At 38.9% G+C, this 23,662-nt stretch overlaps 1 protein-coding gene across 2 annotated transcripts; it reads right to left on the reverse strand.

The window, feature by feature from the left end:
• Positions 1-450: 450 nt before the first annotated feature.
• CCDC168 (coiled-coil domain containing 168) lies at positions 451-18,058 on the reverse strand. 2 transcript variants are annotated; one of them, XM_036757731.1, is made up of 4 exons: positions 17,654-18,058; positions 17,345-17,381; positions 17,211-17,247; positions 451-7,348 (listed from the first exon to the last, which is right to left on the reverse strand). In XM_036757731.1, the coding sequence occupies exons 1-4, from the start codon at positions 17,843-17,845 to the stop codon at positions 574-576; spliced, it is 7,041 nt and encodes a 2,346-aa protein (XP_036613626.1). In that variant the 5' UTR covers positions 17,846-18,058; the 3' UTR covers positions 451-573. The 2 variants fall into 2 exon arrangements, with proteins under 2 accessions (XP_036613626.1, XP_036613627.1); XM_036757732.1 differs by having other exon boundaries at positions 488-7,348; positions 17,969-18,058.
• Between the last annotated feature and the right edge of the window lie 5,604 nt (positions 18,059-23,662).

The raw sequence follows: 23,662 nt of genomic DNA on the forward strand, positions 1-23,662 counted from the left end.
AAGGACTCAGCATAGGTTAAGCTCAAAAAAGAATTTAATGAGACTGAGCTGCCAATCACATAGAATGAGAAGCCATGGAATGGTCGTAATCCACATCAGGGGAGAGAAAACCAACACCAATGAGACCAAAGGTGCAAGGAAAGTTTAAAGTAAGACATAGTAACATAAAATTGGCTTAAATATGAACTCTATGTCCATTACAGTTTTTGCCATTCACTTAGATGTCTGACTCATTTCAGGGATGGTAAGATGTTATCAACAGCGGATAGAATTTAATGGGCATTTTGTGGCCTTAGTCCAATTCAGAGTAAACTAGTATCCACTAGAGTACAGAATTATCTGAGTTCCCAAGAAGTCCTTTCAATATTATATTTGTTTCTTCTAATGGTGTCCAAGAACCCCAGACTCAAAGCCTTTCTCATCAGCCCCCACCATCAACTAAACATGTGTGATTTGTACCATCAATTTATTAAACACTCCACTGGAAAAAAAAATGGATTTTACTTGATTTTATTATTTCACAATTTGACAGCATTTACTTCTCATCAATGAGAGGTCTAGATCTGGTTTGCATCATTTTTGATGGACTGGGCATAAGTTAAAGGGCGCTGAGACTGACTCCAAAAACTTCTTTGATGAACTCCACATTTTCTCTGAATTTGAAAACTTTGCTACCAAGGGAATTCTAAACTTACTTTGTCCAGAGATATTTTTTGGGATATTCCAGCGAATGGTCTTGGATTTATTCCCTGGAGTATCTGCTGGTGTGCAGGCATAAAAAAAAGGTTGGGTGTTTTTTCTCTTAAAATGAAAATAGTCATTTTCCTGCTGGTGTTTCAAAACTGATTCAGGTTCATTTAAGAAATGCCACTCTGGACTTTCTAAACCAGAGTCATATGCTCCCTCTTGCTTTTTCTGTTTCTCTTTACTCTCTGTAAAATTGCAAGAAGGGTCAAGTTTCATAGTGTTGTCTTTGGGCAGATCAGCATTGGGCTTCTCTCCACTTTTATTTTCCAGACTCAGAATAATTTTCCCATCGTTTGTTTCAAGTTTCAATTTGATGCTTGAGTCAGCTAGAGAAGCCAACGGACAGCTTACATGACTCCATGTCTTCCTTGAAAGCTTGTCTTCTCTGGGTAATGAATATGGCATGGAATGAGTTTCTAATGAACTATCAGACATCCAGGAAGGAGAATGAATTTTAGGGCACAATTTCTTTTTTCTATGTTGATAAGCTTTATAGTAAGGTGTTGTTATAAGGGAGCTATAACTTCCAGAAGCTTGAATACTTTGGGGAATTAAATCTCCCTTCTGGTAAGCTGGCTTTGTTTTGGTCCTGACTTGGTTTGTCTTGCTGAGTTGTTCCAAAGGACTGAATTCCTCTAACCTAAATGGAATGTCAAAATACATTTCCTTTTGATCCTGCCTTAAAGGACCACCATCTGATAAAGGAGCATTTTCCCAGGATTTTTTAAAGGTCCTGAAGATCACATTTGGTGTCTGGAAAGGCATTTCCATTTCCACTCTTTTCTTGGGAGGAGGTGGAGATTTTTTTAATTCAACAGATCTCTGGGAAGGCATTTCCACTTCCACCCTTTTCTTGGAGGGAGGTGGAGATTTTTTTAATTCAACAGATCTCTGGGAAGGCATTTCCATTTTCTCTCTTTTCTTGGGGGGAGGTGGAGATTTCTTTAACTCAACAGATCTTTGGACATTTTCCGGACTTTGAAAGGTAACTTCAGTCTTGTGATATGAGGCTTTTAAGCTACAGCTATCGGTATTTGCTTTAATTCCCTTCTTAGTTTCAAAAATGTTACAAATCTCAGATGAAGATGTCGAATGTTCACTGTAGATTTCAAAGAAATCAGGAGCATTTTCAGTCTTCTGAGGTAATGTTTCATGTAAGGCCAATACTATGTCAGTGTTTGTCTGAGCAACAAGCTCTGTCTTCTTAGGTGTAGTAGGTGATTCACATTTGCTTTTCTGAGGCTCAGAACAAATTTCCACTTTCTGAAAGCCAGATACTTTTGAGTCCTTAAAGCTATCAGTATTTGCTGGCGCATCTTTTGGAGGATCAGGGACAGTTTTAGTCAACTTTGGAGATATTTTGAAATGGACATTGAATTTCTCTTCTCCTAGAGACCAATGATGATTTCCCAAGGAAAGCTCACCATCATCTTTCTGTGTTAAACGTTGAGAATCAACAACAATGCTGGAGCAATTCAGAGAAAGGGTTTTTTCCAAAATTGTCCTGTCATCCATTGCTATAGGAATGTATTCAGAAGGACAAACAGATAGTAAGAATGATTTTAGTAATTTTACAATTGATGGAGGGATTTTATAGGGGTTCTGCTTTTTGAAAGAGATGTGTCGTTCTAATTTCTCCGTATCAATGGAAAAGCAAACTCGGTTTCCAACCTCATTTACAGTCTTACATTGCTTATTAAGCTTAGGTCTAGGCAGATCCTTGGGAGGCATAATCAGCTTGGGGGACATTGTCTCAATAGGAAGCCCCAAGAGAAACGTAAGACATTTGTGTTGTAAATTAAGAATTATTTGATGAAGAGACTTGGGCTCCATGAATGACAATTTTGTGCTCCTTGGCTTTGTGACTTTGTTAGTAGGATAAACTGATTCTAATCGAGGTTTTCTTTGGACCTGATTTTCTGCCATTTTAATGGACTTTTCCACTACTCCAGGAATCATGCTCATTTTGACCTCCAATGTTTTCACTAAAAAATATGTAATGAGCTTTCTTAAATCATTGGCTGTGAATCTCTGGAAAACTAGAGGCAGTGATCCTCCCTTATTTTCAGCAGGCGTACGTGAAGCCTTTTGCTTTAGCCTTAACTGCATATTGACCTCTACAGCTTGTTTAATGTTCTCATTGACATAATTTGTGACATTTAGTCTATTAACAAGGACTGCTTTCATACTGCTGACAGGGCACAATTCTTTTGTTGCATTCTCACATTTCATTAATTTCGAGGGAATGCTGTCACCCTTCTGCTCAGCTGCCATTTTTCTCAAATAGCATGGTAGACTCTTCTTTGTTTCACCCTCAATGAAAAGGGAGCAGATGACTCTTTTCACGGCGCTTCCTTCTTCTGGACCACAGATGTTTTTTGGAGGACTGGGGATGAAGCTTTGGGGAAGAGAGCTCATGACTGATTTTGAAAAACCGAGTTTCTGTTTTTCACGGATGTGTGATTCTAATTCCTCCCTAACTTCTCTTTTAATTACTATCACATTTTTTTCAATATATTTAGCTTTATGTTTCTGGTAGATCGTTGAAGGGGTTGGAGTTGTGGCCTTTGGGATGATTTCTTTTAATGAGCTCTGGCTATTCAAAGGGAGTCCAAAAAGAAACATCAGATATTTGTGTTTTAAGTTCATCTCTAGGGAATCAACCTCTTCCCGAGACATGAAGTTTAATTTTCTACATCTTGGAAATACTCGCCTATCACTGTGAGCTTCTTTTGAAACACATGGCTTGATGACAGAAGGTAATTTTTGGTAAGATTCAATAACTATTGCATGGATTGTTCCCTGTTTCAATTCTAGTCTCTTTTTTTGGAAATGAAAAGTAAGATTTGTTTTTTCATTAGCAGTGAGCCTATCAAGAACAGAGATGGAGCGTAATTGTGATTTGAAGTACCCAGCTACTACAGTGCCTCTGGCCTCCAGAAAGGCTTCCTTTCTCCCACCAGGGTGTGTGGAGACCTGGATTTCTTTTGTTAAATCTGCCACAATTTGTTCTTGACCCTCATTCACTAGCAATGTATCCTCCTGTGGAAACTTCTCTGTTTTTCTATCAATTTCCCAGTTACTCTCAAGAGGAATTCTCATATGAGCCTCAAGGGAACTCTGCATTTCTCCACAGACTGGAGGAGGAAATGCTGAATTTTTCAAGTCCGATGCTAATTGTGATATTCTCTTTTGAAGTGGACCAGGGATAGAGGTGCCTCTAGATTCTGTAACACATCCAGTTTTTATGTAAGACTCCAGGGACCTTTTGGTTTCTACAGGCATTGGAAGAGAAAACAATGATTTTTTCAAATCCAATACTACTTCTACTGATTTCTTTTTAATGGGGCATGGACTATGTGTGGAGGCATCTATGGAATTTGAAACCGCTTCAGTGATATGAGACTCTAAGGACTTTATGATTTCATCACAAATTGGAGAACATACTGATCTTTTCACATCTTCTAGACTTTGTACTGATTTCTTTTTACCTTCAAGGGGAAGGGAAATAGAGGTGTCTGAAGGTTCCACAACAATGGGACTCTCAACAGACTTTTGCATTTCTTCACCAACTGAAGGACACACTGAATGGCTCATGTCTGCTCTTACTTGTACAGTTTTCATTTTCCTAGAATTTTGACTGGGTGTAGAAGTAAATATAGATTCCAAAACACTTTTTGATGTTTTGTGGGACTCTAGGGATCTTTTGGTTTTTTCTTCACAATTTAAAGACAATGAATTTGGTTCAACTGAAGGTGAACTGCAAAAACATGCATCTCTGGATTCTGGAGAGTCATCAGGAGGCTTTTGAATTTCTTCACAAACCAGGGAAGCCACTGCCCCTTTTGTGTCTTCCACTGGATGGACTATTGCAGTTGAACGTGGACAAGGCATGGAGGTAATGTTTGATTCTGAAGAGTCTTCAGGCTTTACCTGAGCCTCAAAGTGTGATTTGATTTCTTCACAATGTGGAGCTCTGCACATTGAATTGTTATTAACATCTGCTACTGTTTCTTCTGTAATTGTCTTTAGACATGTATCTGATTTTGCTAGATTTGAATCAATTTCACCAGCTCCATAAGATTCAGACCTTTTGATTTCTGGAGAAGGAATTTTATTTTTAATGTCTGCCACTTTCGCTGTATTTGGATGTAGACTGGGTATGGTGTCATTGCTACATTTTGAATCAACTCCAGTTTCTACTTTGGACTCAGACTTTTTGATTTCTTCACAAATTAAAGGTATACATACTGAATTGTCCTTGTCTTCCATTATTTTTACGTATTTGATTTTAATTTGAGAGAGAATGGGAACGGTGGTATAGATAGACTGTAAAACGTCTGTCGCTTTTATGTGGCTCTCAAGCGATCTTTTGATTTCTTCACAACTTAGAGGACAGACTGAGTCTTTCGAGTCTTCTGAGACGTCTTCTGATGTTTGTTCACTCCCAGATTTTGAAATAGTTAGTGGTAAACATTTTTGATCCTGCTGCCCCTCCTGCTTTATTGCGAACCATTCCTGTTGATTTGCATAGTTTCCCTGGGACGTGGAATCTCTTGGGCTATCACACTCCAATAACTGTGCCTTAATTAGTGATCTCTCTCCTCGGGCAGGTACAACTTGGAGACTGGCAACCGTTTGTGAGGCAAGAAGAGGTTTACACTCAACTTCAGTTAATGATATCTCTTCTCCTGGAGACTGATCTTGTATTATTCTGTTCATGTTTTCTCCTGAACCTTCACTTTTCTTCTGTTTTTCACTTTGAAGTGGGAACTTGACAGGGGTAAAAACAGAACTGAGAAAAGATTTTAATACTACTCTTGGCTGCCTTGAAATAAACAATTTAAGTCGTTTTCCAGATCTGGAACAGTCACACTCAAGCATGTCAGCTTTATTTGGTATTTCCTTTCCCAGTGAATTTGACGTTTTAAAAGTCTCTGGGTCAATAGCTTCATTTATTTTCTTTGCCTTCTCAGGTTGAAATGAAAACTTCTTGGGGAAAGAAACAGAATTCAAAATAGTTTGATGTACATACTTGGATCGCTGGGCATCTTGCTCTAGAGCAAGAAATTCTATCTTATTTGTATATGGCAGGCGACTATTTTCTTTGTTGTTCACAGTTAATCCTGCTCTGGTCATACCACAGTTTTTACTTCGCTGTGTTTTGCTATCTGAATACTCTGAACTAAGTGTAGAGGTATCTGTTGGTTGTTTAAATTCACCTCTATTTTCCACTGATGGAGGCGTCTTCTCAAGTGGCTGTGCATACGATATTTTCCCTGGTGGCTTTTTGCTCGGTACCTGTAGAGGAGACTTGATTTTTGTGACTATTGGCGTATCTCTCTTTGTTTTTGCTGTACTATGACCAAAAAATGAGCTGGGCATAGAAGCCTGTATAGCTTTCAGAGCTGAATCTTGTAAGGCGTTCCATGGATTCATCTCACAAGCACTGTCTGATTTTGCAATGTTCCATTCCAGTTTCCTTCTATTGGCTGATGTACCATAGCCTGGGATATTAAGTAGCTGTGAAAATGATGGTTTCTTTGCCTTGAGATTCATAACTCTGGGACCCATTGTACTTTTCAAGTCTGTTGGACATATTACACTTTTGTGCCTTGTTTGAGATGAAATAGGCACACTAGTACTAGGTACTGTTGAATATTTTTGGTGCTTTTCCTTTGGATTTAAAATGTTCAGATTCTCCATAATATTTAATAAGTGTGGCTTTATTGTTTTGTCTCTTGTCAGCGATAAAATTGGTGGACTTTCATCTAAAATGTTAGTAGTGAACTGTTCCTGCTTTTCATAAAAAGCATTGTGGAACTTGGACAAACCTTGGACTTTTACTGAAGTCTGGATATTAATATTGTTTTGGACCTGGTTGCAATCTTGGGCCTGGCCAGGGACTTCAGCTTGTACTGAAACTTCAGATTGTGCTAAACCTTGAGGATGGATGCAAACACTGGACCCAGTATCATCTTGGTAGTGAAATAGTGGCTCTTGGAGCATTTTCTCTCTTTTACAAGAAGTTTCTTCTGATGGATACAGTGGTGCTTGATTCAATTTAGCAAAGTTTGAGCTTTGGTAAGTTGTTTTAATCTTTATTACAGGCTGAGATTTTGAAGGGATTTGATTTCTCAAATTCTCTTCTAGAAGCCTAATTTGGTTTCTAGGAAGATATAAATGAGCTGAAGGGCATGGCGTCAAATCTAGGTCATCATTTTCTAATGTCACCTTGGATTTTTTCAAAAAGTTATGATCAGAAGAAAATCGTACGTTCTTATTTTTATTTGCACACATTTTCCTTATTGGTAGTAATTTTCTTGATGACAATGGTAGTGTTTCAAACATAAAATGAGAAAATCTTCTATAGTTGGGAGGGGGCTTCCTATATACTGAATTTAGAAATGAGGAAGAGGAGATAGCCTCACTTGAAAATGACAGCTGACTTCCACTGCCACTAGGCCAACTTAATTGACTTTCATTATCACTAGTACCAGACCATGTTTCATATGAAGTTGAAAGCATCTCATTAATGATGTCTTCTGTATTCTGGGGGTCAAGTGAAGATAGAAGTTGACTCCTTGATAAAGCTCCAAGCCTATAAGAAAATACGGAAGGTGTACAAAGAGTCATACTTAGCACATATTTCCTGATTAAGGAAAAAAAAATAACTAAAGCAAGGAGCTAAGCTACATTACCACTTATTCAACTGCATTGCTACTCATTCAACAAACCAGTTGACTAGGTGAAAAGGATTATTTTTATAAATTTTCAAGAATTTATTTTTCCCCTAACAAGACAGTAAAGTCTTAAAGAAAAAACACGGGAGAATTAGAGCCCTTCTCCCTCAAAAACTATAGGAGTTAAGACTTAGAATGGGAAGGGAGCAAGGTGTAGGAAAATGAAATTAGAGTTTGAACTTTGACTCAGCTTTAATTTATATCATAGGTCGGGGTTTCAATAGAATTTGATTTTTCAGATTACATTTCAGAATCCTACTATATAGTTTTCTTTTGATCATAACAAATTTTGGAGGATACGATGGAAAGAGGAAGAACCAGATTTTATGCTATCCTTCTCACCATTTAGATCATCCTCATTTTGGTTCAAGTTCTGGCTTTGATAGAGACTAGCTGTGTTACCTGGGTAAGTTATTTCACTATTCTTAGTCCCAACTTTCTCCTCTGTAAAGTGGAAATAACACCTAGACTACCTATTTCCAGAAATTTTGTTCTTATTTACTTTTAAAGCACTGCATACATGTGAGGTATTGTTTTTGTTGAGTCATTTCAGTCATTTCTGACTTTCCATGACCCCATTTGGAGTTTTCTTGGCAAAGACACTTGGGATGGTTTGCCATTTCCTTCTCTGGCTCATTTTACAGGTGAGGACACTGAGACAAACATGGTTAAGTAACCTGCCCAGGATCACCCAGTTATTATACGTCTGAGACCAGATTTGAACTCAGATTCTCCTGACTCCAGGGCTGGCTCTCTACCCACTGTGCAACCTAGCTCCCTGTGAGCTATTATTACACAACAACTAAAAATTCTGTAAGGAATTTGAGTGGGAAATTACAGTGTTGTGAGGTAGAAAGAGAAATGGTCTTGCACTAAAAAGATCTGTGTTTTCAATTCTAGCTCTGTCACTTGCATGACTCTCAATAAGTCATTTTTCTGCGGATCTGTTTCAACAATCTGGCTGGCCGCTTCTGTGGGGGTATAAGATTCACCCACAGCCAGCACCCAGAAAGCTGCCAACTGCACAGGTTCTTCTGATCTGCTTAATTAAGGAAAGCAAGGTGAAGGGGTTGACAAGCTTACTTTTAATTCAGCATTCAAATATCATTCAGTTAGTTCAGGGGAAAAAGCCAGCACACTGAACTTCAAAACAAAATGCAAACAAATTACAAACATCAACAGACTTTGTCTGATTCAAATCCCAACACACAGTAACCAGAGTTCAACAAAGTTTCAGCATCCAGGTTTACAAGCTGGAAGGCTCCTTAGCTACAGCTGCCCAGAGTCTGCTGATCAACACCATCTCCAGAGCCCCGCACAAATGGCTCTGTCCTCCCTTCTTATAGGGCTTCAGACATCAAACATCATCTGAATCACCAGAGCTCAGGCTCTGGTGATTGGTTCTTGAGTTGGCCCCTCCCCTTAGGACCCTGGGAGGTTCACATCCACATGGATTACGTTAACTTCTAATGGGGTTTGGGCCTGTGGCTTAGCACTTAGTAAAGCTCGCTGAGATAAATTGAGTCACTCAAAGAAAACAAAGGCCATTCTGGTTACAGGATCTCATTTTCCTCATCTATAAAAAAGACAAGTCATGCTTGCATTACCTACCTACAAGGTAGTTTTTAGGTGGTGTGATGGATAGAGAACTGGCCTTGGAGTCAAGAAGATCTGAATCCATATTCTGCCCCAGACAGACTAACTTGTTATATAGTTATAGTATAACTAACAAGTTATACTAACTTGTATAATCCTAGGCAAGTCACCATAAACTTTGTGTGCCTCGGTTTCTTCATCTGAAAATTAGGGGTAACAAAAGCACCAACTCCCAGAATTGTTGTAAGGATCAAATGAGATAACATTTTGAATGATTTTTTGAGGGGAGTCAGTTAGGGTTAAGTGACTTGCCCAGGGTCACGAAGCTAGTTAAGTGTCACATTTCTGAAGTCAGATTTGAGCTCGGGTCCTCCTGACTCCAAGGCAAGCTCTCTATCCACTGCACCTCCCAGCTGCCCTGTGAGGTAACCTTTTTAAAGTGCTTTGCAAATCTTAAAGGCTATGTCAATGCTAGTTACTTCACTGGACTATTGTGAGGATTGAATAATACAATGAGCGTTTGTTTACCATAAAGCTCTGTATAGATCACAAGAACATGGGGCAAAGCTCCTTTCAGGCTTTAAGCGGCTGCATCTGGGCTGAGCAATTAGCCATGATGACTTTGCCCCTTGGACCTGGCATGATCTCTGTGCTTTTCCCCCTCCACTCATCTGAGTGAGAGAATGGAAGATGCTCAGGGTAGTAAAAGTGGGGAACGTTGAACCTCAGAGCAATTGGGTAGTTATTGGACAAATTGCCATTACCAGGTTTATAGTTCAGGGTCCAGAGATAAAAGTCTGGGAAATCTATTAAATGTTCATGTAAGTTTTCAGGTGAGGTCTCTGATAGAGAGACTCAAGGATCTTCAGTAGGAAGAACCCAAGGGGGAAGGAGGAAGCCAGGGCACATTCACTAGCTGGGAGGATATCTTGCTCCTTGTTCTAAAAGAACTGCCTGAACCTGAGGATATCCTGCAGAGACAGATGGGAAATTTCAAAGCTCAGACTAAGGAAATAAAGTAGGATAATTTGAATGGAGATTTTTCTTTTTTTTGTTGACCCTAGGCCAAGTTATGTGCCTTTTCAAAAAGAGCAGTGGTGGTGACGGGTCTTTCTTGAGGAAAGGTTTAAGCTGGACCAGAAAGCTAGAGACAGTGGCAATTATAGTCAAAGTCTGGCAGAAACTACAAATATCAGTGTTCAGAAGAGATGACGAGATTGTAAGCAGCCTGGGGATCTGGAAGGGACCTTAGAGACCATCTAGCGGTAGTGGTAGTGGTGGTGGTGGTGGTGGTCATGGTGGTTGAGTCTTTTCAGTTGTGTCTGACTCTTTGTGACCCCATTTGAGGTATTCTTGGCAAAGATGCTAGTGTGGTTTACCATTTCCTTTTCCAGCTCACTTGACAGATGAGGAAACTGAGGCAAACAGAGTTATGTGACTTGCTTGGGGTCACACAGCTAGTAAGAGTCTGAGGCCGGCCAGATTTGAGCTCAGGTCTTCCTAACTCCCAGCCTGGTGCTCTATCTACTGCTCCAGAGGATGTAGGCTCAAAGCCACACTCTGCTATAGAAAAGCCAAATGTTTTTCCAATGTTACACAACTAATAAGTCAAAGAACTGATAATTAATCCTAATTCTTCTGATTCTAAATTCAGTGTATTTCTTACTATACCACACAAATAGTTGATATGTCAAATACTAATCATTCATTAAAACAAGTTCCTTAAGGATATCTCAAAGCCACCAATGGAAATAATGAATGAATGCTGAACCACTAGACTAGTTTGAGTTATTGTATAAAGCAGAAAGTTGCAAAAGGCATTTTCTTTCATAATGTTTTATTTGACCTTCTCACTAGTTCAAATTGGCCTCTGCCTACAATTAATTTAATGATTTAATCTCATACCCTTCAGGTTTCAGATATAGTACAAATGACAGATCTCTCAGCACAGGGAATTACACATGAACACTTCAGATAATTTTTTTTAAAAGTCCTAAACATAAGATCTGTGGTTAGCAGGTAGTTTTCTAACTCCACTAACCATGAGGAGAAATGATAATTTAAGGTTTGTGAAGGAATGAGGAATTTTATCATCACTATTAAAGACACAGTGCCTTGAACCAAATCAGCCCTCACTGAATGTCTGCCTGATGAATGTTAGGTGGGCATGTGTAGCATCCCGGAAAATTGAATGACCTCAGCAAGTTAAAGCACTGGGCAAATATAAATGGGTTGAAATTCAATCGGGACAAGTGTAGAGCAACCTATTTAGAGAAGAACAGATTACGCAAATATAAGAGAAGTAGCATGATACACTATTGGACTTAGATTCAGAAGAGACCGACATTCAAATCCTCCCTCTGGCATTTATTAGTTGAATGACGACAGGCTAGTTACAAACTCTCTCTCAATCTCAGTTTTCTCATCGGTAAAATGCCGATGATAATAATAATACCCATTTTTCTTTTTATCACAAAGTTGTTGTGAGGATCTTAAGTGAAAATATAGGTTAAGCGGTTTCCAGATCTTGAAAGTGATATGTACAGATGCCATTAATTTGAAGATAGAGATACTTGTATAAGTTCTCCATAAGGATATTAATTTAGAAATGCTGTGCTTTAACTACAAAAGAAGCCTGATTCTAGGCAACATGATCTAACTAACAACTATCTAACAACTAGATAAACTAACGAAAGCTTTGGGAGTTTACTGAGTTTGTTACCCCGTTCTCAAAATCTAGGAAGACAGTGAGGACCGTCCCATATACCTTCAATTTTTGGAGATACCAAATTTACTGCTTGAATATTGGTAATCCAATAGGCAGAATCCTTCCACCAAAAGTATTAATGCCATATCCCCAGGGTACTAGATATGCAAGGGTCCCAAAACATTGTTTTGGGCTATTATAATGGGGCTTAGTCAGAGCCTCCAAACTGAGGGCCTTAATACTTGGTACAAGATTTTTTAAAAATCTACTTGCATTCCAAAATAGTCAAAGGAAATAATAAAATTGTACTTCCTTTCCTAATGTTTTATTTGAACTTTTCACTACTTCAGGTTGGCCTCTGCCTCCCGATTTATCTAAATTACTATTTTTAAATTTTATGTCCTGCATATTTTTGCCTGTGTCAATGATATGGTTTAAAAATTTCTCAACACAAGGAGGTTGCGTACAAACGTTTCAGATAGTAAAGGGATGTTAAGCAGAAAAAAAAAGTCTTACAAATAAAATAGTTCCCCTTACCCCACTCCCTTAATCTAGGATGATTTCCAGATGCCATCGCTAGGCAGAAGTCATATCAGGTTATGAAGCCAAGATTTTCTCAAGACTAAGGGAAGTGATCTCATAGGTAGAGAAGCAGTAAAAATGGGGAGAATGAGTTAAGTTTACCAAGTTAAGAAAGAAACCCATCCAAGCAGAAGTCCAGGGAGCAGATAAAGCATAAAATGCAGAATCAGCTGGAGAAATGGGTCTAAGGCAGAGACTTTTAATCTGAGGTCTGCAGAAACCCAAGAATTCCGTGGATAGATTTCAGAGCAACTATAAAAATGTGAATGGGGAAAAAATACATCTTTATTTTCATTAATCCCTAATCAGAGCTAGTATTTCCTTTGATTATAAATGTAGGCAACAAACATTATTCTGAGAAGTCTGGGTTCACTAAGCTGCCAAAAAAGGGGTCAATGATATGAGAAAAAGATTAAGAAGTCTTGGTCTTAGGTGTGGGGTGTTCAGAGATGAAGAAGATAGTTTCTTGGCTCCTGAAGTTGCCTTTTGAGGGCCCTGGGTGGCCCTTCCAATCCCATTCCTCCTGTGGTTTAAAGGCCCAAGCTGGTTAAGATCCAACAGCTAGACTGACTCCCAGTTGCCTTTCTGAAAGATAGAGATACTTCATTCTGACCAATAATAAAGAATTGGTTAGCAAAGTAGCAGTGATGGGAAATGAGAAACGTCATCATGCCATCTTAGAGTTGATAGTAGCAAAGAAAAGTCACGCTGAGCAAGGTCAAATATGCATCCAAAACTTTGAAAAGCATATTTCAAAATGTTTAGGGGAAAGATCACCATTGTTTCTTGTGATGCATTCGAACCTCTAAGAGTGTTAGGAGTTTCTAGAAAATAAAATGCTGGCAATATAGTCACAAATAATAACAAAGAAGAAAAAAGGGAGCCTTTTTAAGAAGCCAAAGTGTTCACTTCATCTAGACAATGCTAAGAACAAAAATAGAAAAAACTCAACAAGACAAATCAAATTTAACGTAAAATTAAATGGAGATAGCCTGAATTCACAGATTAAAAATTAAAGAGTTAAAGAATGCATTTTAAAAAACAAAATCTAGGAAATTTGCCTAACCACAAAGGAAACTGCACCCCTGGTGTGCCCTGCATAGACAGGGACACCCGAAAATTTTGCCCAGACTCTCATTAAATTGGCTCGATACACTAAGGGAATCATGTAAGAATTTTCACACAGACACTTTGGTTTCTCACCCAAAGGGGAGAAGGTGATTTCTAGGTGACCTCAGTTCCTCAATACCTGTGGGAAGAGGTCTGAGTTATCACGAAAAACTGACAGGCAACTGGAAAGCTGAATTTTTTTATTTGCCCTTTTCATTTACCTTTGGTCAAGACAATTTCCAGGTTCCTTGATGAGTACTCGGCATGGTGAACTTTGTAGAATGTTTTTTGCTTGTTGAATCTGTGTAACTCAGCACGTGGGGACAATTGTACTTTTTGCCAGAACGTTAGGATTATACAAAATCTGCCACACTGACTGTTTCCTATAAAGCATTTGGAAAGCAAGAGAAAGGGTAATGCTTATGCCTCCCCAGGACTTCAGAGGACTGTTCTGGATTGGGAATGGGAGCATTGTGTGCCAAATGCACTTCAGTCAACTGACCAAAGACAGCAAATTTTGTGAGGGAGGAGAGCGTAAGGAGGAATTGTCCAGTGAGGACCCAGTACTGAAAGCATGCATTTTTTGGTAAGCCTACTTCTGGTAAGCTTTGCCCATGGATCCCATGCTCAGGGGAAATCTCTTGTTCACCATTCAAGCTCATCTTCTCCCTCTTCCTTCACACTCTCAATCTCTGTTTCCCTCTTCTCTAAAGAAGTCTCTTAGATAATCAAGAGTAATATCCTCCTCTGCATCACAGGGCTATCCAGAGGATTGCAAAACCCACAAAATATAGTTTTCCACTTCAAAACACATTCAGATGTTCTACAACTCTTTCCTGTCTACATGATGAAAAAAAACCTTTGAGTTGGCTGCTGAGCTGGAACTGAGTACGCATAGGGCTCCAAACTAGAAATGTCCAACTGGCTGTCAAGTATAAGGATTGCTCTCTGAGTTCCTGCTTGTTAGGAATGGTGAGGGCTGGAGGAAATACTGAGCTTCTTAAGAAAGAGCATAGAGTGACGTGGATAATTTGGGATTTTGTTTTGCTTCAGTATGCATATTTGTTACAAAGGTTTTTTTTTTCTTTTTTCAATCAGAGGAAGGATAGAAAAGGGAAAAAAGTACATGCTTATGAACTGAAAAAAATGAATTAAAAAAATCAAAGAATGACGTGGATTGTTGATGATAGCAACACGAATCTGAAAAGGGCAATAGAATCAGATGTTGTGAACTCCTAAGGAGAAGAGGTCTCTTGCAGAGTGACATAGTGGAGGAAAGGCATGGAAGTGGCAATGGAGAGCCAAGAGTATGCTGTTTCTTCCTCCTAGCCTATATATCAGAAGCATGTTAGAGAAGAAAGGGTTAGCATGGGAGAAGGTAACAATGATAAGGTGTTGTCATGAGAAATCCAAGCTTCATGGAGCAGCAAATATAATCAGTAAATCATGGTTCTACATATGTATATACACACAAATATATACATACAGGTATATAAGTATGTGTGTGTATATGTATACGTATATATACAGTCATAAATAATAGTGATTGCAATATAACTTTTCTTGCTTTAATGGCAGAGAGAAAGACGGCATTCATTCCAGGCATGCAGAGACATTTGTGCAGAAAGCATGGAGATAAGATGCCAAGTTTGAGAACTAGCAAGTAATCTAGTTTGTCTAGAAAGCAGAGCTCTTGTAGAGTAATATGAAATGAATTTATAATGGGGGATGAAATCAGATGATTATGGGTCTTAGATGGCCTACTAGTAAGTTTGGAAGAAGTCCTGGAATCTGAAGCAGAACTGAACAAGTTAACTTTGACCAGAAGAGCTATCTCTTCTTCTGAAGCAAGTGACCAGAAGGAAAGGATAGGAAAAGTCCTAGGAGTTTTAAGATAAAGAGGAGTAGAAGCTAACAGACCTCCCCTTAGATGGCTCTCATCTCCTCAGAGATTGCAGCAGGAGTCAATGTCCTGTCACCTACTAGGAGCTACCATCTCTTCTCTTTTCTTCCTTTAACTGCTAAACATCTTCAACTAATTGTCTACACTTACTGCTTCCATTTTCTCACTATCCACATATTTGAAATCTGGCTTCTTATCCCTCTCACTCTACTTAACCTAATCTCTCAGAGGTCACCAATGAACTCTTAATTGCCAAATTCAGTGGTCTTTTTCTCAATCCTTATCTTCCTTGACCTTTCTATAGCATATGATACTGTTGACCAACCCCTCCCTCTTGATTCTCTCTATTCCTCTTTTGGTTTCCCTGATAATCTATCCTCATTCTCCTATCCATGTAACCATTTAATTTCTAACTCTTTTGCTGGTTCTCATCACTGCCAGAACTTAGTTGTTCCCAATGATTCCTTCTTTGGCCGCCTTCTTTCCTTGTTCTACACCCTCTCCCTTGGTGACATCATCCATTTCTACAGCTTTGACTTGAGGTACTCCCAAATTGACATCACCAGGCTAACTTTTCTCCAAGTCCCAGCACTGAAAATTAAACATATCTAAAGCTAAAATGATCCTCTTTCCCCCTAAATTTTCCTGACATCATTTGGCCCTATTATTCTATCACTCATTTGTCTACTCTCTTAGGTAGCATGGCGTAATATGAAGAGTACTGTGTCTGGAATTAAAGGAATTATGATAGGAACAAATAAGATTAATATAGTCTTAGTTGGTGTTCAGAAATAAGCAACTTTGCAAGCAAAAGATGGAGAGGCGTGCTAGGTAGCATTTCATCTGGAAAAGATCTGAGCATTTTAATAGTAATCACTGCTATTTGCATAATGCTTTAAAGTTTGCAAAAGAATCTTACATATACTATCTCATTTGAATCCCACAATAATCTTGTGAAGTAAGCACTATACAGATATCATTAATAAACATTTTACAATTGGAGAAACTAAGGCACAGAGAAATAGTTACACATTTAGTAATTTTCAGAAATGAGATTTGAACACATCTCTTCCTGACTCCAAGGCTAACACTGTCTTGACTATGCCTCTCTGATTCTTGTTTCAGTAAAATGCAATTAATATGACATATAAAAACCAAAACAGCTTTGGTAAGTTTAAGTGACATTAAGAGAGGCCTAGTGTCTTGTACTAGAAAGTTCTACTATTCTACCATGATCAGACCCGATCTGCACTATTGTTTTCCGCTCTAGGTAGGCACATTTTAGGAAGGACAAGGATACACTAGAAAATGTACAGAAAGATGTGAAACATGATAGTGAAAGATCAGTTGAATTTCTTATGAAAATTGGTTGAATGAATGGGAATGTCTAGCCTGGAAAAGACAAGACTTAGAGAAATGATAGCTGTACTCAAATATGCAAAGGGTTGTCAAATAGGACAGAAATAGATTTGGTTTGCTTATTGCCAGAAGTCAGAGCTAGGATCAGTGGATAGAAGTTTCAATGTGGGGTAGATTTAGATGTTTGAAAAATCAGTGTAATAGACTATCTCAGAAGGTGATGAAAAAGTAATAATATTGCTTTCTTTTAAAAAAATGAATAGGCTGATTTTTTTTTTAAAGTTGTAGTATAGCTACGCAGGACATTATCCTTACAATTGCTATTTCTTATGTTATATATTAAACGTTTTTAAAAATTATACCCAAAACTCTTAGAAATGGAAACATTTTCTGAAAACAAAAAAATGAATAAGACTTTACAAAGAATAGCTAACCTAGCTTAATGCGGAGATATTTCACTTACCTTCTTTTTGGAGGTAATTGGGTATGCGGCCAATTCTCTATAGGTAAATAAGGAGAAAAATCAATCAATAGAATAGCTCAATTAGGGTATGTTTCGTATCAAATAAAAAGTTACTAAAATGGCACCATATTTACCATATCCCAAGTTTTTCAGAAAAGTATTGCCTTCCTCCTATTTCAAAGAAGAAAGTGATGGGTTAGAAAAGCAAACCAATGTGATTAATTGTTTTCTATTTTTATGGGAGGTTGGTATGGGACTGAAAGGGGTAGAGACATGTGGCTTGTTAGCAAATGATAGACTCAAATAAAGTACTTCAGTAAAAATTAATGACAAAAATTACACATTTTAAGAAAAGATACAGACCAAGATGTCTGATGTGGAGGTTAAACAAAACAGTTGCATTTAAAAAATTGAAGACAATAAAATATCTCTCCTTCACTTACCTCCAAAGAATCTGAACTGCTCTCCTGGACCTTTCTTCCTGAAATCTTTTTCTGACAAGTCCTACATAGCTCCAGGAGGAGTAGTTCAAAAGCAATTACCAGAAAGGTCATGACAAAGACAGCCTTCCAGTCATAGTCAGAACCCCAGGACTCAAGATAGTCCCATAACATAGCCAATGCTTCCTCTTCCATTATGTTTCTCGCCTTCCTTAACTCAACAATATCCGTTTTTATAGAGCAATACGATGCTTATAATAGTTCAGGCTTGGTGTTTCATTTTTAAGCCCTCAAATTAGAATGCCCGAAAACACTCACAGTTGGAATAGCCATTTTTCATAACCACAGTCAGTCCTCTGCCAGGGGGGGTGTATCACTACTGCCCATTATGCTATCAAATGTAACAGTGGCTGGTCTTGGCCTTGACTTCAATGAGAAACGTGTCATAGTGGGTCTAAATGAGCTCATATCAAGTGACTCTAGCCATTAAGAAAACTAAATTTTAGAGAGATATTCAGAACCATTGGCCACCTGGTTTATCAAAATCTCGAAAAACAAGCCCTACTGATTTCAGAAAACAACCTAAGACTTTTTTCTTGTTGTTTTTTAGTTGTTTTCTGTATGTCCAACTCTTTGTGACCCCATTTGGGGTTTTCTTGGGAAAGACAACTGGAGCAGTTTGCCATTTCCTTCTCCCGCTCATTTTACATATGAGGAAACTGAAGCAAACAGGGTTAAGTGACTTGCCCAGGGTCACACAGCTCGTAAGTTCTGAAGCTGGATTTGAACTCAGATCTTTTTGACTCTAGGCCCACTGCTGTATCCACTGTGCCACCTAGCTGCCTTCTGGTTGTTATTCAGTTGTATAACAACTCTTTGTGACCCCCTTATGGGATTTTCTTGGCAAAGATACTGGAGTAGTTTGCGATTTCCTTCTCCAGCACGTTAAAGCAAATAGAGGGTAAGTAGCTTGCACAGGGTCACGCGGCTTGTAAGTATCTGAGGCTAATCATTCATTAAACTGATTAACAAGCATTTATTAAACACAAGGTTCTGGGAATATAAAGACAGAAATGAAATAATCCCTGCCTTCAAGCAGCTTAAATTCTATAAGAATATAGATTTAGATCTAGAAGGTATGTTAAAGGTTACCTTGTCCAATCCTTTCATTTAACTGATGAAGAAGAAGGTCACCCAGGTATCAATTGTCAGAATTGAGGGAAACAATTTTTAGGAACAACCATTAATTCTCTTGTCAAATCCTAAAAAGTTTCTACGGGTAGAAATTGTAAAGTTGGGGTTTTTTTGTTACGATTAGTTATTTCTGCTTGGGAGCCTATTAAAGGAATTGACAGGGATCATCTGTATTTTGCTGTTTGTTGCTGTTGAGTTGTTTCAGTCATATCTGACTTTTTGTAACCCAATTTGGGGTTTTTTTGGCAAAGACACTAGAGTGGTTTGCCATTTCCTTCCTTCTCCAGCCCATTTTACAGATGATGAACTGAGGCAAACAGGGTTAAAAGACTTGCCGAGGGTCACACAGCTAGTAAGTGTCTGAAGCCAGATTTGGACTCACGAATATGAGTCTTCCTGATTCCAAGCCCAGTGCTCTGTCCAGTGCACCACCTAGCCGCCCTGTATTTTGTACAGCTGTGGTAGAAGTAGAGTTAGTCTTGGAATTGAGATTCCTAGATGCAATTTCAGGTGACAGCATTTCAGGCATGGGTGACAGTAAGAAAAAATACCTGGAGGCAAAATATGGTATGTCTTGTTTATGGAACAGCCAAGAAGTCTACTCCTCCCTAACTGAGATTCCTTTACACTTACAGTGGCTGTTCCAGATGTTCTAATCTCTTCTCAAGTCTCCCAAAGCACTTCCCATCTGCATCTATTCAGTCGAAGAGCTCACTTCACACTTCACTGAAAAAATTGAGGCTCCCCTTCTCACATATATCCATCTAACATCAGTACTCACTATCTCCTCCTTCATTTCTATGTCTGATGAAAAGGTAGTCCTTACCAAAACTCGTCCCTTTACATGTACTTTTGATTCCACCACCTCTCATTTTCCCCAGCGGATTGCTCCCACTATTATCCTCATTCTTTTTTATCTTCAGTCTCTCCCAGTTTAGTGACTCTCCCTGTTGCCTATAAAAACACCCATAGAATTTATCCTTAAAAAACTCTCACTTGGTCCTACCATGCCTCCTAGCTATATTCCTTTATGGCTCCTTCCTTTCTTGGCTCCTTAAGGAAGCCATCACGCTGTGTGCCTCCACTTTCTCTCCTCTGATTCTCTTCTAAGACCTCTGCAAATCTGGCTTCCAGTTTCTTCATTCAACTGAAACTGCTTTCTCCAAAGTTGGGATCTTAATTCCCAAATCTAATGGCCTTTTCTCAATCTTCATCTGTCCCAACCTTTCCGTATCATTTGATGGTATTGATCACCTCTTCCTCAATACTCTCTTGTCTCTGGGTCTTCCCTTGGTTCTGACCACTCCTTAGCCTCTTTAGTTGGACTTTCATCCATGTCATGCTCATTGACCACAGGTATCTCCCAAGGCTCTGTTGTAGGCCCTCTTCTCTTTTTCTTTTATATGATCTCACTCGATGACCTCATTGGTTCAATTATCCACTGGTACCAGATCCATTGGTATCAATTTGCACTGGCTCAGTTATCATCTTTCCTTTTCCCTCCTCTTAATCGTATTTTATTTTTTCAATTGCATGGAAAGATAGCTTTCAACATGCACTTTTTAAGATTTTGAGTACTAATTTTTTTTTCTGCTTCTCTCATGGCCCTCCCCAAGATAGCAAGCAATCTGATACAGACAATACATGTACAATCATATCAAACATATTTCCACATTAGTCATTTTGTGAAAGAAGAATCAGGACAAAAAGGAAAAAAGCATGGGAAAGAAAAAACAAAACAAAACAAAAGAGACAGAAAATGGTATGCTTCGATCTGCATTCAGACTCCATATTTCCTTCTCTGGATGTGGATAGCATTTTCCATCATGAGTTTTTTGGGGAATTATCATCTTTCTGCAGATGATCCCAATGTCCAGATACACATCCCTTTTCTCTCCCTCTCTTTCTCTCTCTCCCTCTCCCCTGCTCCCCACTGGAAAACATTTTATTGTAAGTGGAGTGGGATAGCTGGGCACAGTTTAGATGATTCCAATTTTTTTGGCAACATCTAAAGCATCATAGTCTGCAGCAAGTCAGACATAGGCCTTCTTCTCTTCATCAGGCCAGATCAGCATGTTGACCTTGGCCACATCAACGTCATACAGCTTCTTTACTGCCAGCTTGATGGCCTCGACATCCACAATGAAGACAAGGGTGTTGTCCTTAGTCTTCTTCATAGCAGACTCAGTGGTCAAGGGGAATTTAATGATGGCATAGTGTTCAAGCTTGTTTCTCTGAGGGGCACTTTTATGAGGGTATTTGAGCTGTCTTTGAAGTCCTAGTGTATTGCATCGCTGGAAGGGAAGTGAAGAAAATCTTCTTTTTGTGGCTATGGACACCCTTCAACACTGCCATCTTGGCCTTCAGTGCCTTGAACTTGGCTTCTGTCTTGGCAGGGGAGGGAACAACTACTTCTTTCTTTGCCTTCAGTGCCATCTTGAGGGAAAAGCCTTTCTCTCTCTCTTGAGAGAGTCTCAGATCATCAGCCACCTACCAAATATTTAAGATTATATTCCCATAGGCATCTCAAATTCAACCTGTATAAAACAGAACTTACTATCTTTTCTCCCAAACTGTATTTTTTCCAACTTCCCTATTACTATCAATATTACCACCATCTTCCCATTCACCTAGGCTCACATCCTTAATGTCGCCCTCTAATTCTCAACATCTCTTGCCACACATATCCAATCAGTTGTCAAATCTTGTCATTTCTACCTTCTCCATATCTCTCATATACACCTCCTTCTCTCCATTGACACAGACATCTCTCTAGCTCAGGCCCTTACCAGCTCTCCCTGGTCTATTACAATAGCTTTCTTTTTAAATTTTTATTTTATTTTCTGATCTGCATTCATTCTTTTCCATCTTACTTTCCTTCTTCCCCCATCCCACATTTATAAAGGAAGAAAAAACAAAACTCCTCTTGCAAACATGTATAGTCCAGCAAAATTCCCACATTGGCTATGTAAAAAAAAAAAAAAAGTTTTGGGGCAGCTAGGTGGCGCAGTGAGTAGAGCATCAGCCCTGGAGTCAAGATGACCTGAGTTCAAATCCAGCCTCAGACACTTGACACACTTACTAGCTGTGTGACTTTGGGCAAGTCACTTAACCCCAATTGCCCTTCCCTCCCCCCCTGCAAAACAAACAAACAAACAAAAAAAAAGTTTTCATCTGTACTCTGAATCCATCACCACTATCAGGAGGTAAGCAGTATGTGAATCCTCTGGAATGGTGGGTGGTTATTGTGTTGATCAGAATTCTACGTGGTTTATCTTTAAAATATTGCTGTTATTATATAAATTCTTCTCCTATTTCTGCTCATTTCGCTCTGTCTCTTCATACAGTTTCTCTGAAAATATCTCCATCATTTCTTACAGTACAATAGTATTCTATAACACTATAGCCTTCTGATTGGTCTCCTTGCCTCAAATCTCTGCCTCCTCCAATTCATCCTCCACACAGCAGGCAAGATGATTCCTAAAGCACAGATCTGATCATGTCACACACTGCCCACCTCCCCCCACCACACACGTGCACAACACACAAAAACTCCAGTGGCTCCCTATTTATTACCTCTACGATCAAATATAAATTGTTCCATTTGACTTTTAAAGCTCTTCATAACTCGACAAGGTATTCTGTCTCCCATCTCCATGCCACTAACGCATGGAAGACTCTGCCTCCTCACCTCTGCCTCTTACCATCTCTGGTGTCCTGCAAGATTCAGTTCAAATGCCAGCACTTGTAGGACACCTTTCCCGTGTCTCCCAGGTTCTAGAGCCTTCTCCTCTAAGATTACCTTCAAGCAACACTGCTTACATCTTGTGTATACATAATTATTTCCATGTTTTCTCCTCTTACTCTAATGCAAGCTCTAGAAGGCAAGGGGATAGAGTCTGTTTTTTCTTTCCTTTGTAAGCTCGTATCTAACACAGTGGCTGGCACATAATAAGCATGTTGATAAATGTTTATTGAATGACTGAGTGATAACCTGTGTATTTAATAGAATATCACTGCATTTTAAGAAATCATGGACATAAAGAAATCATGGGAAGATTTGCATTAACTCCTGTGAAGTGAAAAGAGCAGAACCAGGAGAACACCATGCATGCTGTATGTAATAATGTAAAAAGCAAACAATGCTAAAAGGCAGCCAAACTGACTAATTAGTGATCAGTCTTGGTTCTGGAGAGCAGATGATAAAATGTCTTCCCTCTTGGGAGAAAAGTGGGGAGCTATGGATGTGAAATATTGCATATGCTATTAGATATTATCAATTTGCCATTTGTTTTGCTTAATTGTTTTCCTTTGTTACAAGGGAATAGTCAATATTAGAGTCAGGAGGGAGGGGAAGGGCAATAAGTGACTTAAAAAAACACGAATAAACTTTTAAAAAATCAGTCTCGATGTGAATTGCTTTATTCTGTACTGGTTTCTCTACAGCTGTTTCCCAGTAAACCGCTCCATTGTAACACAATGATGCATCCCTAAGGCTCGAAATGTGTTTTATCGTCTCTCCATATAGCAACTGTTTGAGTTGAGCCAGAACTAAGGGTGAGATGGAGGGAGACCTTTGTGGTCAGTAGATTCTGATTCTTCTCCCCTCAAAGCCTTTACTAGCCTGCAGACCCTATAGATCACATACTCTCCTAAACCCTACCATCGTCAACCTTAGTCAAAAGTTGCCGGAACACCGAAACTGGAACCAAAAGATTTAAGACTAGGAGTGAATCTCTTACATGTTGTGTGTCTTTGTTGAAGTTTCTCTCAATCTGTTTCTTCTATAGAAATGAAATGATTGAACTGAGTGATCTC

The sequence above is a fragment of the Trichosurus vulpecula genome, chromosome 4 (assembly GCF_011100635.1).
Source record: "Trichosurus vulpecula isolate mTriVul1 chromosome 4, mTriVul1.pri, whole genome shotgun sequence".
NCBI lineage: Eukaryota > Metazoa > Chordata > Mammalia > Diprotodontia > Phalangeridae > Trichosurus > Trichosurus vulpecula.

What these genes read in the sequence shown, in the direction of transcription:
- CCDC168 (XM_036757731.1), bottom strand. Translation starts at nt 17,845, where the DNA reads ATGGAAGAGGAAGCATTGGCTATGTTATGGGACTATCTTGAGTCCTGG. An exon ending in GCAGTTCAGATTCTTTGGAG is followed by an intron (nt 17,382 to 17,653) that starts GTAAGTGAAGGA and finishes TCTTTGAAATAG; the next exon opens with GAGGAAGGCAATACTTTTCT. An exon ending in CAATTACCTCCAAAAAGAAG is followed by an intron (nt 7,349 to 17,210) that starts GTAAGTGAAATA and finishes ATTTTCTTATAG; the next exon opens with GCTTGGAGCTTTATCAAGGA.